Genomic DNA, 17,829 nt, shown 5'->3' with positions numbered 1-17,829 from the left:
GAACTGAGAATCATGTATTTGATTTTATGCTGTGTGTTTTTGAAAAGTTATGTTGTATATTTTTGAATGTATGTTGTGTATTTGTAAAGTTAACGGACTGAGAATCATGTATTTGAATGTATGTGTAGTTGAATCTCAATTTTCTGTTTGAGTTACATGTATATTTATTGTTAATGTTCTATTTTCTTGAAAATATATGTGAGTTGTAAACATTAACGAATGATGTATCTGAACACATGTATAATTTTTTGTTCTGAAGATAGTTGGGTATTTGGAACAACTGATCAATTGATATTCAACTACAGACACATTTAAATACACATACACATATCATTTGTGTACATGTATTTTTGAATATATGTATGGTTGACTCTAATTTTCTTTTATCAGTTTCCTATGATATTCGTATACATATATATTTGTATGTCTCTTTCATTAACTGTTTGTATTTTTTCAAGATGAAAAATTCTTTGTCCAATATCTTCCCAGTCATGCAATACGATATGCGTCATATATGAACCCGAAAATTAAAAAAAAAAAATGAAGGACAAGCTTACCGATACACAGTTTGAACTCTTTTCCGAGACCATATTTGGAAAATACCTCGACATGCAGCACCGTGAAGTTCAGCCACAAATGTTCAGGTCTTTTATGGTCAGAGAGCTGAAGAAAGTACTCCCACTGCTTTTGTTATTGATGTTAATGATTTTGAATTGACGTTTAATCTTTTCAATTTTGCATTAATGACTGGGTTGAAGTGTTTCGGTGAAGAAATTGTTTTTCACACTAAGAAAAACAGACTGTTGGATACATATTTTGGGGGTTCCAATAAAAGTGTGAAAAGGGTGAACTGCTTGAATGCTTCACGGACCAGAATTAGGGCGTTGATGATGATGCAGACGGAGATGCTGTAAAGATTGCACTACTGTATTTTATCCATACATACATCTTATCTGGTGAGAAACATTCCAAGGCTTCATTTTGACTTGATAGAGAGTGGGCGGTACAAAGACTATACACGAGGAAAGGAAGCGGTTGATGATTTGATCAGAAGTATTCACCATAAGATGGATAAGACAAAACAATATTACTATCTTCGAGGTTTTCCATTTGCTATGCAAGCATGGCCATACGAGTGCTGCTCTAATGTTTATCCAAATTTGGCAGTAAAAAATGGAGATCGTATTCCCAGAATGGTCAACTGGAAAACAATAGACGAATCACCACACTTTAAAGATCTCATGACTGGCATGTTCAACGATGACGACTTAGAGGTAATTTTCACTCATTAGTTAAATGCAAAAATACAAGGATTATACAGTTATTTGTATATACTATCTGACAAATATATAAGGGTACTTCAGTTATATATGTATTTTAAAACATGGATGTTCAAGTTCTGTTAAATACATGGAGTTTCAACAAATTGATTAACCATGTATCTGAGCATATGTTCAAATCCTTTTTTACTGCATTTGTGCACTTTGAACCAAATAGTGAACTGTCAATCAAGTTTTTAGTCATTCAAATCCAGATATCCACATGTATTTGAACATAATTATGTATTTGAACAAATATAATGTATATGAAATTATCTATTAAATCAAATACATGAAAATAATTTCACATCTATTTGGTATTTTGTATCTGACATATTTAAGTATGATACTTTTCCAGGACCATCTTACTTATAGGAATATTGTGCCGACCATCAAAGAGATTGAGGGACTTGGATTGCGTCCATATCTCTCCAGTAAATCTGCATCAACACTTCAACAACAGGTTGAGGATGACTATGATGACTTTAGTTCCACACCACCCCATAGGGCTGCGGCAAAACAGCCTCAAAATAAAGGTGTATCACAATCTCCACTTCACAAGAAGCCGAGACAGATGCCAATGGTACCATCGCCAGCGAAGAAGACAAGATCTCCAATTACACGTTCTGTTAATCATCCGAGTGGTGGACGATTGACTAGACGTCCTGGTTTGGCATCAACTTGGCATGCTTCAACAAGGGAAAAAGAACAATCAGCTCCAATACCCACCCCCGTCTGCTGTTCCTGTTGACTTCCCATCTACTAGAAAATCCGATGATATCTCTGGTCTGAGGGAGGAACTTAATGAGTTTAAGAAGAATGTAAGTCTTATTTTTTGTTCTTTATCTTATTTATTTAAGTATTATATTACTGTTTAAAAAGGTATGCAGTTTTATGATTTTCTTGTTTGAATTTTAGGTTTTTGCCGAATTCAAGGATCTTCACAAAGCCATTAACGAAAACTTTACAAAGGTTTTTGAATATATGAAAGTGAATCAAACTCTAGAAAAACGTATTCAAAAGTTATACATATACAATTATTTGAAATTTTGAAATACAACAGATCAGATACATGAAAGTTATCAAAAATACTGTTTCTATAGGGTGTTGACAGCGCGGCCCCGGTTCAGCGAGCCAACGACTATATTCACCAGGATGCTGGATTACAAATGCAAACGGACACGGGTCATGCAGCGTCAAATGAGGTATTTTGTTGGTGAATTCACTGTACTGAACCGTAATTGTATTTTCTGATTCTTATATTTAGTTGTGTTTTTTAGACTTTTTTGGTGTGTTTTGAATGTATTTTTTCCCCCTTAAATTATTTGGTTGTATATCATAGTTAATACTTGATGCATTTGAAAATAATTCAGTGTATTTGGTTCAAGATTTTATTGACATATTTGAATTCAGTATCCATGTATTTGATTGCATTTTTCAAATACAAATACAGTTTGCTGGATCATGTGTTTATTTGGTATCCTGAATTCTGCTTTTATGTATATGGATGTACTTTGAAAATACTTATATTTATTGATTCATGTATTTCCATGACTTTGTTTATAGGCATATTTGTGTTATAATCTATTTTATGTAACTGATTTAATGTATTTGACTTCTTTATTTGTTTAATTCTCTATTTTTTCAAGGGAGTTGATATGCAAAAGCTTGATGTGCCTGATGTTGGAATGGATCATGGCAACGGGAGCGGGAAAAATTAAAGGCATCTACTGAAGAGCTTCAAGAAGGTGGTGATAATTCTGGAAAACAAAAGGAATCAACGGTACAATAAATCAAATACATCTGATTTTTTCACAATCTATATTTGTATTTAATCTATTTCCATTTCATGAATAGGAATACATAGTTCAATTTCCTGAAGACGCCATATCTGACAAATCGCCAGTCGTATCAGCGAACTCCGCCGACATAGCAGAGGTCCTAGCTGATATTTCTCGCACAACCTTTTCGTTGGGCCCCTCTCATGATAAAGAGTGTTGTACAGCCGGAGGATCATTCTGTTTTTGAGACATCGCCCAAAGTTGGTGAGAACGTGATACCTTTATCTCAGTTTCTCTTGCCCGACGAGCTGCTTCCAAGCCAAACTCCCGAACGACCAATAGTGTTGCATCCATCAGTGGTCCGGAATAGGCGTCCTAGTAAATATCAAGTTTTCCCTTTCATGGAGGATTACGACTCTGCTTCAGGAAATTATTTATAAACATCATTAATGTATTTAATTTTATGTATTCCAAAGTATATTTTTTTGATTTTTTTGAGCATATGTATTTTGTATATTTCAGGTGGTTCACAATTCATGACTGTCCGCATTGTTTTTTTAAAAAACATCCATTCGCGGAAGATCCCATCACCGGCCCAGTCGACGCAGAGATTTTTGATAAATACTTGGGGTGGATTCGCTAGGGACTGCTTGTCAGGCATGAAAATAAGTATGTTCTTCTTGTTAAAGATGCAGATTATACTTATATTTGTAGATATCAGTTATATATTCATATCAACTAACTTTACGTATTTTGCATACCCCTTTTGTAGAAAGATCAACGAAGATCGTTACAGAAAGAAGATGGCAGCTTTTGAGAATGATGCAGATTATACTTATAATTTTGGCATCATAGTAGTAGGAAATAAAAATTGGTTCTACCAGTTTTCAATGAGTGGCTAGCTATGGAATGATGAGGTTCAATAAAGATATAGATACATCAAATACACTTTTCCAATTTTTAAGATTATGTTTGATGTTCTTACTGTTTGTGTGTTTCGATTTTCAGCACATTGACGTGATTTTCTACTACTTGCGAAAGAAGGGTAAGTATGACACAAAGAGCACTTTCAAATACACAACAGTTGACTGTCTCTTCATGCAAAAGGTTGATCAAACGTATCTTGCATATAACAACCCGGAAACTGGACCCAAAGTAGCCAACGAAGAAGACGACATATGTCAATATGTTAAGGGTCACCGGTTGCATGCAAATGTCCTGTGGCATCCAGTTGACAATAGTTTTGTACCTGTCAACATCAAAGAGGATAATCATTAGATTTTGGTTGTACTCTCATTCAATGACAGGTATTTTATGTATCTGTATTCTCTAAGTTAAGTTTTTTTCAGATTCAACTGTTTAATGAATTATGTATTTATGTATTTTCTTTTCGGTATGACAGGCGACTTTATATGTACAACTCATACCGAGGTGGCGCAGGCCACAATGCAATTGTTAGAAGGGAAATTCAAAAGCTTGCTGCCCTCCTACCACATTATCTACACATCAGTGGATTCTACACTCAAAAAACTAGCATCAATTGGATGAAACACCCAGCATATATGGACATGTCACAGAATGAGAACATTCAAGTGGAGTATGTAGAAAATCTGTCGCAACAAGACACTACCAGCGTGTACGTATTTTTATTGTATTGCAATTTTTCATAAACGTTATTCATTCTAATAATTCTATCATATTTTTTGTAGGGATTGTGGTGTGTACGTAGCAGCGTTCGCTGAATATCTTAGCTCTGGTGATTGGTGAAGGTATTCCAGCACAAATAGATGCAAAGATGCTCCGCATTAGATACGGTGCACTTCTTTGGGACTACGCTGCACGGAAGATCGATGAACATGCTATGACCGACATTGATGCGCCACCAAAACCAGTTAGGCCAGCAGTAGATTATGACAAGGTTGACACAATTGATGTTACTTAGGAGTGATGTAGTAATATTTAATTTTAATTTCAGACTATGGCTATTTTTATAGCAAATATTTTAGATTTAGTTAGCATAAGAAAACAAATTATGATTGTCTTATCAATCTCCTAAAGTTTTAATTGGAACATTTAGCTTAGTCTAATTATCAATGTTGTGTGTTTTGTTTTTCGAATTTAGATGAACGTGTATAACTGGCTATATTTTGGACGTGGCACAGTCAGCTACATTCAAATACATCAAAAAGAACATGTATTTGGATGTACGCGTAGTTAACTCCTGAACAAGTGGGGCTCTATGTATTTAAATGTGCCATATTCAGAAACATTCTAATATATCAAATACAGTTGCAATTTAATAAGATGACACAGCCAGATACATTCAATTACATGTATTTTCTATATGTTGGATTGAATAATAAACAAGTTTATGTATTGTTTTTGAAGTTATTTATTAAACATTGTTTTTGAAGTTTTGAAATACACTTTTTTATATTAGTGACTACTTTTTTGAAAGAACTAATCATCCTTTTTTATATTCATTTGTGAACAAATTAAAAGATAACTATACAATACAATTCCAAATGAAGATATCTCACAAGTAGTATTCAAACAGATTTCCCTTTATTCAAATAATGCAAGCCAACAACGTATTTAGTCTAACAAATCTAAACGGCTACAAACAAAAAACAATTACTTCCTTCTGGGAGCATTACTACAAGAATGTCTATTGTGTCCAGTCTGTCCACATGTACTGCAAGCATGTCTTTTTTTCCCAAGAAGCAATTCAACTAACGGTTTATCACGCTTTTTCTTCGGACTACCAGGAGGTCTCTTGTATCTTGGTAGCAAAACCACATCCTCTGATAAGTATGTGGGAACCTTCCATTCCCGCTCATCAGGGAGAGGATCCACGACTACATCATATGTATTCACCACGGTGTGCGGTTTGAACAATTCTGAACAGTAATCATCAGCTGTTAGATTTTTCTTCTTAATGACAGCCCATGCATATGGGCATGGAATTTCGTCTATTTGAAACATCCAACAACTGCAAGTTTTGTTGTCCAAGTTAACGATGAAACGCCTTCCTTCAACATATACTGTGTATAAGTATTTGGTTGATGGTTCGACCTACACGAGATCAATCAAATACAAAAAAGATATATTACTTATAGTCAAATACATATAAGTTCATGTATATAAGATAAAACCATTATAGTCATAAACATACCGCTAATTCTATTCATAGTGGACTAACTGTATTTGATAAATCTAGTCACACATACTAAATACATGTAAGTATTTGAAACATACATACATACTGCTTATGCTAAATACAATCAAATATTTTCAAATACATGTTATTATTTGACAGAGACCTGACTGCATATGCTAAATACTTCAAATACAACTAATATATCTGAATCTCAGTAGAACATACTTAAGCAAATTGAAATGAAACATACCGTCATACGTAAACATAATACTCATTTATTGATAACATCTCCTGTAACTTTTTACCGAGTGTTGTGAACGTGTATGTACCGTTTCTCCGGTTATTATAATTCCATCTTCCAAACATCTTCCTCACTTCTTCTAGAAAATCAAATATAGGCAGCTCTCTTGCCGCTACAAGGTGACGATTAATACACTCTGCTATGTTCGAAGTCATTTTCCATCCTCGGTTAACAGTTGCACACACTCTAGCCACTTTTATCTTCCAGCTAATTCCAAATACTCTGCCACCCAAAAATCTGCCTTCTCAACCTTCCCCGTAAGCTCATCAAATTCTTCCTTCATGTATGCCTTTGCCATTGCATAAAACACCGGACGCAACACATCATGACTCTTCTTGTATCTCTTACATACGTTACCCCAAATATGCCATATGCATGCATAACGTGGCACATTCGGGTAAATTCTAGAAACAACTTTGTTTATGCTTTCATGTCTATTAGAAACAATACACATGTTCTCTCTTACACCATGCTTCCCTGAATCGCTCAAAGAACCATGTCCAAGACCTGCCATTTTCTGAATCTATCACACCATATGCTAAAGGAAGTATATTACCCGCACATACCGTGGCATTAAAAAAAATCAGTTTCTATATATTCATTTTTAGTATAATCAAAGTTGATATGTGTATTTGACTTACCTGCACCGTCTAACGTGCTTGCTGAAACGAACGTAACGTTGAATGCCGTTTTGAGGTGGCTCCCGTCTACCACCACAATTGGTCTACAACAATCAAAGCCTTTGATGAATGCATACCGTGCTATAAACATATACAGAAGCTCATTGTCGTCGGATTTTCGCATTCTTATATGTGAATCCAGATATGTTTTATCCATGATGTACATGTATCCAGGTAATTTGTTGTAAGAATCTGATGGTTCACCCATTAAATCCTTCATGGCTTTTTCCTTAGCCGGCCAAGCAACCATGTATGACACATCCATTCCAAGATCATTTTTGACATCCTCCACAATATCATTAGGTGTGGATTTCCTCTTATGGTTGGCGATTTTTTGTAACACCCTGTAAACTTGAACTAGGTGTGAATTTGTGATAATCTAGTGTTAAGATGATATTTTATCTATATGAAACCATTCTTGATGAATTCGGGTGGAAGATGGTCGTTTTGAAGTCAAACCAACTAGTGAAGTTCTTAAGGGCTCTTAAATTCGCCTAAGTTTTGGTAGGTCGGTCTTATGGACGATTTTCGTGAAAACGTATTGCGAATTGGGAAAAACTTCCTCAATCGAAGTTGTAGATCTTTGAAATATATTTCCAACGGTAGGTCGCCCAGCCCGAGAAACGTTTTGTGAAAAGAGTTATGCCCGTTTTACGGAAGCCTGTCTTCGCTGGAAATTAGGTGACTTCGACGGAGCAGATCGACACTCCGTCGTTCTGATCGATGGTCCGTACTTTGAACCGTCGATTGTGCATTGCTCACTGGAAATTTGATGAATTCGACGGAGCAGATCGACGCTCCGTCGATCTGATCGTCGCTTCGTCGTTTGTGCCTGCCGGGCTGAAATTATATAAGTTGTAAAATTTTAGCTTTTCTTCCATTATTTTCACTCTCAAAAACCCTAAGGAAGAAAATATCTCTCTAGGGCTCCAACACTAAGGTAAGAACATCTTAATCATTGATTATCAATCCTAACAATAAACCCATGATTCTTAACATGATTCTTGTGACCAAAACGTAGGGTTGCAACATAATTCTTCCCAAAGTGATTCAAGCTAGGGTTTGGGTGTTCTTCATTAGAAAGTGATTTGTTAAACCTTGTTTAACAAATTAAGGTATGTCTCTTTTGAAAACCTCATTTTGGAATGCATGACTTCTTTTCTTGAACGTTCTTTATTGAACAAAAAGGGTGAACTTCTCATACAAAACCCTAATGTATGTCTCCCTTTTAAAAACATTATTTTGATTTGTATGTCTCTTTTGAACATACTCTTTCTATCGGTTTTTACGAACTCTTTGGTTGTGATTTGTATGTCTCTTTTGAAAACCTTATTTTGGAATGCATGACTTCGTTTCTTGAACGTTCTTTATTGAACAAAAAGGGTGAACTTCTCATACAAAACCCTAATGTATGTCTCTCTTTTAAAAACTTATTTTTGGATGAAAATCACTTCTTGAAACTATTGTTGGAAGTATAAGTTTTATTCAAGATTCTTTAATGAGTAATCTTTTCATGGTTTCTTGAACCCTAATTCATGACTAAATGGTGGTTAATGTGTGTGAGGGGACAAACCCACATTAAACCTAGATTGTAACAAAACCTATATATATGTATAAGATATTATAAATGTTTCCCTCTATGAGAGATGTTTATTAATGTTAGTTAAGAGTTGGTAATGACATTTTCATTGGTGAATTGGGACATGAAAATCTTTGTAAAGAAGTTGTACGTTTTCAAAACATTGATTGGAATAACTGATTCTTTCGATATGACATAATGAACTTTAACGTTATATATGGTGTGACTGCTGTGAGACAAATTGTGATTCTGCTTCTATGCTATGAACTTTATTGTTGTGTTTGGCCTAGCTACTCGGGAGGAAGGGTAGCCACTATGGATCCTAGTGTGGTAATTTCCTAGCCATTCGGGAGGAGGAGTGGCCACTACCGGGTTCACTACCCGGGGTGTGATTCAAGCCTAGCTATTCGGGGGGAAGGATAGCCACTGAGAATTATATGTTCCGGTGTGGTGCGCTATGCGCGATATGATTTATTCTTGGGCCTGTATTGGCATGTGTGATATTCTTATTCTCTCATGGAACTGTTGTTGACAATCATGATCGATTTGAAAGGCATAATTGAAAGTTGTAACTTGACAAAAGGCTTTATAATCGGTTTTGGTAATTCTTATTGAGATACACAAGCTGAATACCTGTTTTTATATTGATTAATGGCTTTGTAAACTGTTTAACAAATGATATTAAGAATCATAAAGTGGAATGACTATTTCTATACTATCTTTTCAGAACTGATTTCTTTATGTATTATTATATTTTATTTTTATAATACTTGTTGTCCCCGAGGCACTCACTGAGTACGAAAGTACTCAGGCATACCATTGTTGTTTTTGATGGTATGTTAGGTAACGGAGAAGAGCAGGTTCGTGATACTCTCGACGCTTAGGATAACTTGCTGCTGCTGTTGATTTTGTGAGCCCACATCCTTGTTCGTGGGACACTTCCTATTTCATTTACTATTCTAGATTTCCGGGTTGCGTCCCGAAGTTAGATGATTGTTGTGTCTCTTAGAAGCTCCATAGATAGTTGTCAGAATTGTGGGTAGATTGTCAAAGTCTCGTACGACTTACTGGTTGGTTGCCATGTTTATGACTATTACTTATATTAGACTTCCGCTGATCTTATTTCATAATTATGATCCTGATATGTGCAGTTATTTATAACTTTGTTTAATTTAATAAGGAAAGATTATTAAAAAGAAACTTGATGTTACATTTATTTTATAAACTGCTGGAGGTGAATGTTGAACCTGGCGGGTTCAAGTGTTATTATAGCATTGTTTAGGTTCTTCTGATGTTGGTCATGACATCAGATGACGGTCACGTCTAGGGTGGTTTTTGGGGTGTGACAAGCTTGGTATCAGAGCCTAGGTTTAAATATGTCCTAGGAGTTGTTTGTTTCTGTGGAGCTGTGTCTAGTGGAGTCTTCCTTGTGCAGCCTGATCACCTGCATGATCGAAAGACGACCAGGGAATTTATAGGTGTTTCTCATTCTTCTTTATTCTAGATTGTGCTACAGATCTTGAACTGTCATTAGGATCATTCTGACGTGTCCAATAATTCGTGCCCCGCAGATATGGCTTTAACTCCTGCGAGGACTGGTAATCCGGGAAACAATGGTGCTTCTAACTCATCGTCTGGCGGACGAGCCCCCACGGTCACTAACTGTACCACTGCTAGGGTCAAGAACGGTAATTCGTTGGTTGGGTTTGCCGAGCAAGAGAATTGGAAATGAGAAGAAAGGCTATACAGGAAACAAAGTAAAAAGGCCCGATCTGCGGGTGGTTTCACTGGTTCGTATGATGGAGGGCAACGGAAAGGAAATTCTGCACCTCAACAGTTTGTTTCTCAGTCTAATATGGGTGTTCCATCTGGTAGACAAGGTCAGAGGAACAATGATCAGAACGGATATTCGCAAGGTAGTAACTGACGAGCATTTAGATGGGAGGATCGTGCCTGTCACCATTGTGGGATTAGGGGTCATATCAAGAAATATTGTAGGAAGTGGCTTCGTGAAATGGCTAACTCTTCAGGCCAAAGGAATAATCCGTCTGATGGAAATGCTAACAACACCCCCAATGCTCGTGGTAATGGGACTGGTAAAACGGTTGCTAACACCGCTAATAGGGGACAAGCTCGACTTTATAGTTTGACTCGTAGGGAGACGGCAGAAGATCCTGATGCTAGGGTCACAAGTATTCTTACTATATGTTCTTTTGAAGCATATTCGCTGATCGATTAGAGTTCGACTCTTTCTTATATAACTCAGTATCTTCTCCTAGATTCTTTTTGTGTGGGACCTAAATAATTGCTAGAAACCTTCTCTATGAATACCCGTGCTAGCGCCCATTATTGCTTTTAGAGTTGATAGAGACTGTGTAGTTGTAGTTAAGGGACGTGAGGCTACGACTGAGGTGTTTGAATTAGAGATAGCAAACTTTGATCTAATTTTTGGGGATAGACTAGATTTCCTAGTATTATGAAACTTTAGATTGTCAATCAGAAATAGTTAGGCTTGAATTTGCTGATGGACCCGTTATAGAGTGAAAAAGTGATATTGTTAAAAACTCGAAGTAGACTTATGTCGTATCTTAAGACTTGCGGGGTGAAATAAAAAAGGGGCTTAGTTCTATCTAGTTGTTGTAGTATTACTCAAGCCGTGTTACCTTGAATATTATTCCCCACTACAGGTATGTGTTGAACCTTTTGGATGTGTTTTCCTGTGAAAGTTTAGAGTGAAGTATATATCTCACAATGGTGTTTAGGTTTGAATGATGCATTCGTTATATGGATAGTCGTATGATATCTTTGAGGATGTTTCACCTTGCTAGAAGAATTCTTGAAATTCTGAAATTTGAGGTTTTGTGAAGAATCCTGGCCATGACTTTCATTCGAGGACGAATGATCTTAAGGGGAGGATAATGTAACACCCCGTAAACTTTAACTAGGTGTGAATTTGTGATAATCTAGTGTTAAGATGATATTTTATCTATATGAAACCATTCTTGATGAATTCGGGTGGAAGATGGTCGTTTTGAAGTCAAACCAACTAGTGAAGTTCTTAAGGGCTCTTAAATTCGCCTAAGTTTTGGTAGGTCTGTCTTATGGACGATTTTCGTGCAAACTTATTGCGAATTTGGAAACACTTCCTCAATGGAAGTTGTAGATCTTTGAAATATCTTTCCAACGGTAGGTCGCCCAGCCCAAGAAACGTTTTGTACAAAGAGTTATGCCCGTTTTACGGAAGCCTGTCTTCGCTGGAAATTAGGTGACTTCGACGGAGCAGATCGACGCTCCGTCGTTCTGATCGACGGTCCGTCCTTTGAACCGTAGATTTTGCATTTCTCACTGGAAATTTGATGAATTCGACGGAGCAGATCGACGCTCCGTCGATCTGATCGACGCTTCGTCGTTTGTGCCTGCCGGGCTGAAATTATATAAGTTGCAAAATTTTAGTTTTTCTTCCATTATTTTCACTCTCAAAAACCCTAAGGAAGAAAATATTTCTCTAGGGCTCCAACACTAAGGTAAGAACATCTTAATCATTGATTATCAATCCTAACAATAAACCCATGATTATTAACATGATTCTTGTGACCAAAACCTAGGGTTGCAACATAATTCTTCCCAAGGTGATTCAAGCTAGGGTTTGGGTGTTCTTCATTAGAAAAGTGATTTGTTAAACCTTGTTTAACAAATTAAGGTATGTCTCTTTTGAAAACCTCATTTTGGAATGCATGACTTCTTTTCTTGAACGTTCTTTATTGAAAAAAAAGGGTGAACTTCTCATACAAAACTCTAATGTATGTCTCCCTTTTAAAAACATTATTTTGATTTGTATGTCTCTTTTGAACATACTCTTTCTATCGGTTTTTACGAACTCTTTGGTTGTGATTTGTATGTCTCTTTTGAAAACATTATTTTGAAATGCATGACTTCTTTTCTTGAACGTTCTTTATTGAACAAAAAGGGTGAACTTCTCATACAAAACCCTAATGTATGTCTCTCTTTTAAAAACTTATTTTTGGATGAAATCACTTCTTGAAACTATTGTTGGAAGTATAAGTTTTATTCAAGATTCTTTAATGAGTAATCTTTTCCTGGTTTCTTGAACCCTAATTCATGACTAAATGGTGGTTAATGTGTGTGAGGGGACAAACCCACATTAAACCTAGATTGTAACAAAACCTATATATATGTATAAGATATTATAAATGTTTCCCTCTACGAGAGATGTTTATTAATGTTAGTTAAGAGTTGGTAATGACATTTTCATTGGTGAATTGGGACATGAAAATCTTTGTAAAGAAGTTGTACGTTTTCAAAACATTGATTGGAATAACTGATTCTTTCGATATGACATAATGAACTTTAATGTTATATATGGTGTGACTGCTGTGAGACAAATTGTGAATCTGCTTCTATGCTATGAACTTTATTGTTGTGTTTGGCCTAGCTACTCGGGAGAAAGGGTAGCCACTATGGATCCTAGTGTGGTAATTGCCTAGCCATTCGGGAGGAGGAGTGGCCACTACCGGGTTCGCTACCCGGGGTGTGATTCAAGTCTAGCTATTCGGGGGGAAGGATAGCCACCGCTGGGTTCGCTACCTGGGCTGTGATGTATGCCTAGCTATTCGGGAGGAAGGATAGCCACCGCGTACTACATAGTCTGGTGTGATTTATGCCGCGTACTACATAGTCCGGTGTGATTTATGCCTAGCTATTCGGGAGGAAGGATAGCCACCGAGAATTATATGTTCGGGTGTGGTGCGCTATGCGCGATATGATTTATTCTTGGGCCTGTATTGACATGTGTGATATTCTTATTCTCTCATGGAACTGTTGTTGACAATCATGATCGATTTGAAAGGCATAATTGAAAGTTGTAACTTTATAATCGGTTTTGTTAATTCTTATTGAGATACACAAGCTGAATACCTGTTTTTATATTGATTAATGGCTTTGTAAACTGTTTAACAAATGATATTAAGAATCATAAAGTGGAATGACTATTTCTATACTATCATTTCAGAACTAATTTCTTTATGTATTATTATATTTTATTTTTATAATACTTGTTTTCCCCGAGGCACTCACTGAGTACGAAAGTACTCAGGCATACCATTGTTATTTTTTGTGGTATGTTAGGTAACGGAGAAGAGCAGGTTCGTGATACTCTCGACGCTTAGGAGAACTTGCTACTGCTGTTGATTTGGTGAGCCCACATCCTTGTTCGTGGGACACTTCCTATTTCATTTACTATTCTAGATTTCCGGGCTGCGTCCCGAAGTTAGATGATTGTTGTGTCTCTTAGAAGCTCCATAGATAGTGGTCAGAATTGTGGGTAAATTGTCAAAGTCTCGTACGACTTACTGGGTGGTTGCCACATTTATGACTATTACTTATATTAGACTTCCGCTGATCTTATTTCATAATTATGATCCTGATATGTGCAGTTATTTATAACTTTGTTTAATTTAATAAGGAAAGATTATTAAAAAGAAACTTGATGTTACATTTATTTTATAAACTGCTGGAGGTGAATGTTAAACCTGGCGGGTTCAAGTGTTATTATAGCATTGTTTAGGTTCTTCCGATGTTGTTCATGACGTTGAATGCCGGTCACGTCTAGGGTGGGTTTTGGGGCGTGACATTTTTGTCCTTACAATTCCACCTATCAACCAACTTGTCGCATGGCTTATGAATACACCTTATCTTTTAGCGGACATGTATGCTTGTCACGAAACTCCCTAACCCTGAACATTTTCGATTTACCAACGCTTGATGCCCTGAATTTCCAATCACACTTTTCGGATACACATACTAGTGTATAGCTTCAAATACAAACATGATTACAAATACATTGGGTTACAATACATCAGATCAATACATGAAATTTAAAATATAATAGTCCAAACCCTTTAAACTTACCTTATCGCATTAGACCTCTCGACACGGAAATTGAACCTATTGGAAATTGCATAATTAGCCATTATAGCCTTTAGTGTATCTTTGTCCTTGTAGACTTGATCAACAACAACCTCTTTTTGGTTCTTATCTGATATAACCAGATTGGTGTCGTTTTCGAATACAACAATGGCATTGCCACAACTTGAAGAAGCCAAGTGTGGAGTCCCTATTGTTTCCATAGCATTCGTTTGATTTGTGTAACCAATTTGCAAAACCTCTCGAATACAACTTTCACTAGATACACAGTTATCAATGCTTTTATCAGTTGTAGTTACGCACAATGGATACACTGCTAACTATTTGTTTTATTTCTTCAATTCCACATACACCCTCACACCCATATCTTTGTGTATTTCCATTGGCATATCATTACCTTCAACTATATATTTGATGTATATGTTTTTCAGTTGCGTGTCTAGATTCAACTGAGTTGCAACTGCTTGTAACAAATCTATATACGTCGAATACTCTTTGAAAGCCACAACATCGATTTTGAAATTCACATAACAACTTTCATTGTTCCAATTACCAGAGTGTCTTAGCAATGATGATACAATGGACATTCTTGTACTCAAAATGAATGAATTTGTTGAGATTGATTGCAACCTGAAATACATTATAAAATAATATACAAAATTAATACAATGGTAAACAATTAGCAATAGAGATAGTCGACCAATAAAACTATAAGCAGATTCAGTGAATCAAATATATACATACTTTCAAATACATTAACATTATGATAAACAACATATCAAACATTATCCCAAATACATAAATACATACAGTGCTATATATCCAGGAATAAAAAATATACAGACTTTCAAATACATTAACACTTATGATAAACAACATATGAAACATTGGCTCAAATACATAAATACATATGGAGATATATTTCAAGAAAACAAACACAGATACATATAAAAAAAAACACGATTGTTTCAAATATATACATACTTTCAAATACATTAACATTATGATAAACAACATATGAAACATTATCCCAAATACATAAATACATATAGTGATGTATATCCAGGAATCAAACATATACAGAATTTCAAATACATTAACACTTATGATAAACAACATATGAAACATTGTCTCAAATACATAAATACATACAGAGATATACTTCCAGGAAACAAACATAGCTACATACAAAAAATACACAATTGTTTCAAATACACCAGTACAGACAAACAATATATATACGAAAAATTGAATGTATCTGTGTTCAATACGCAATTCATCACTTGTCCAAATACACCACTAACATACGACACAAAATACTACATTCAAACATATTTTCAAACATACGTCAATTTTTTTTCGCAGCTTATCACTGAAGAGGAATTCGAACATGAAATTAATTGGTACAGTTTGACAAACAAGAAGAAAAAACTACGCAATTACTACTACATTGCAATACATTTTAAGTGTTTTTATTAAAAAAAAAAAACCATGAATTTTCGAATTACCTTTGGAATGATCGTATTCTCTGTGTTCTGTTTTTCCTTTGCTGTTGATTCGTTTGAATTTTGAATTTTACGGTGCATTTGAAAAGGAAGGGTGGAGAGAAGGAGAATCGTGAATGAAGAAGGAAATGGACGCTAAATGTATGGAACAAATTATGAAAGATATTATTAGGAATTATATCTCCCTAATTAAGACCACAGTAAATGCCTATTATTAAGGGATTTGTTTTTAAAGATACATACTATGCATCTATTTGAGGTCATGCAAATACACGCAATACATATGGATATTAATTAAAAGGGTAGCTACGAAATGTAATAACTAAAATGATAGCTACCAATGGGAAGAACCTATAATAAGGTAGTTATTTCTATAAGTTTGCTTTTTTTTTTTTTATTTGCGGATGAAAATAACATTAGACTTAAAAAAGAATCTAGGTTTGTGAATGAAATGGTTCTGACAGTTGGTTTGGCAATATGCTTATCTCTACAAATTTATATTATTCTAATAGAGGTGTATGGTATTCATATCATCCCTAATAAAAGAAACCTCTAAAAAATATCGATTCACTATATTTATGTATACATACAAGAAAGATATGTGGAAGGGAAAAGGGTTCAAAACACACTCTAACTTTGGCCGAAATTGCTATAACATACTCCAACTTTGCAGGGGTCCTATGACCCCCCTGGACTATTTTTTTGTGTATTATTGAGGGTATTATCGGGTGATGTGGACAAAAAAGTGACCACATGTTGGTTGAGCGCGCAAGGGTGGACTTAAAACTGAACATACCCGTCTCTATTTGTCATGTTGAATTCCAAATAATCCTTCTTTATGTGCTCACTTTTTTGTCCATATCACCCGATAATACCCTCAATAATAAACAAAACAAATACTCCAGGGGGGTCATAGGACCCCCGCAAAGTTGAAGTGTGTTATAGCAATTTCGGCCAAAGTTGAAGTGTGTTTTGTAACCTTTTCCCGATAGACAAACCTGAAAAAGAGACAAGAGGAATGACAACTTGGAAGCAGAAAAGTAGGTAGAGATTGCGGTTGAAATCTAAGTTATACTCCCTCCGTACCATATTTAGTTAACCACGTTACTAAAAATATCCGTCTCAAAATACTTGTCCATTTGCAAAATCAAGATAGAATTAATTAAAGTTTTCCTATTTTAACTTTAACATTAGTTGTTTTTTAAAATAACCAATATTGATTAGAGTACAATTTGTTAGATAGATAAGGTAATGTTGTAATAATACACTTTTATTTATGATTTCTTAAAGGGCGTGTAAAGAAAAAAGTAAAAAAGTAATATGGAACGACGGTAGTATATATTATGAGTGGTTGTGATAATTAGCATTAGGCGTAAGTTTTGTTTCGTAAGGAAAACGATTTAACTAACATAAATGAAGTACTTATGAATTGAAAATCTTAAGAAGGTTCATTACACGTAAAGGAACCGATGTTGAATATTCAGTCCCAAGAAAGTCGAAAAGGAAAGTAACAAATCAAGAAAAGGAAAATGAGTTAGTTAACATAATTTTAGGATAACAA

General features: G+C 35.4%; 1 protein-coding gene across 1 annotated transcript; it reads right to left on the bottom strand.

Annotated features, from left to right (window-relative positions):
- Window positions 1-5,734: 5,734 nt before the first annotated feature.
- On the bottom strand, window positions 5,735-6,716 carry LOC132609197 (uncharacterized). The gene is made up of 3 exons (XM_060323070.1): window positions 6,590-6,716; window positions 6,424-6,464; window positions 5,735-6,175 (listed from the first exon to the last, which is right to left on the bottom strand). The coding sequence occupies exons 1-3, from the start codon at window positions 6,714-6,716 to the stop codon at window positions 5,735-5,737; spliced, it is 609 nt and encodes a 202-aa protein (XP_060179053.1).
- Between the last annotated feature and the right edge of the window lie 11,113 nt (window positions 6,717-17,829).

The sequence above is a fragment of the Lycium barbarum genome, chromosome 1, assembly GCF_019175385.1.
Source record: "Lycium barbarum isolate Lr01 chromosome 1, ASM1917538v2, whole genome shotgun sequence".
NCBI lineage: Eukaryota > Viridiplantae > Streptophyta > Magnoliopsida > Solanales > Solanaceae > Lycium > Lycium barbarum.
The sequence above is the reverse complement of the archived record's forward strand: the minus strand, read 5'-3'. Positions and strand labels throughout refer to the sequence as shown.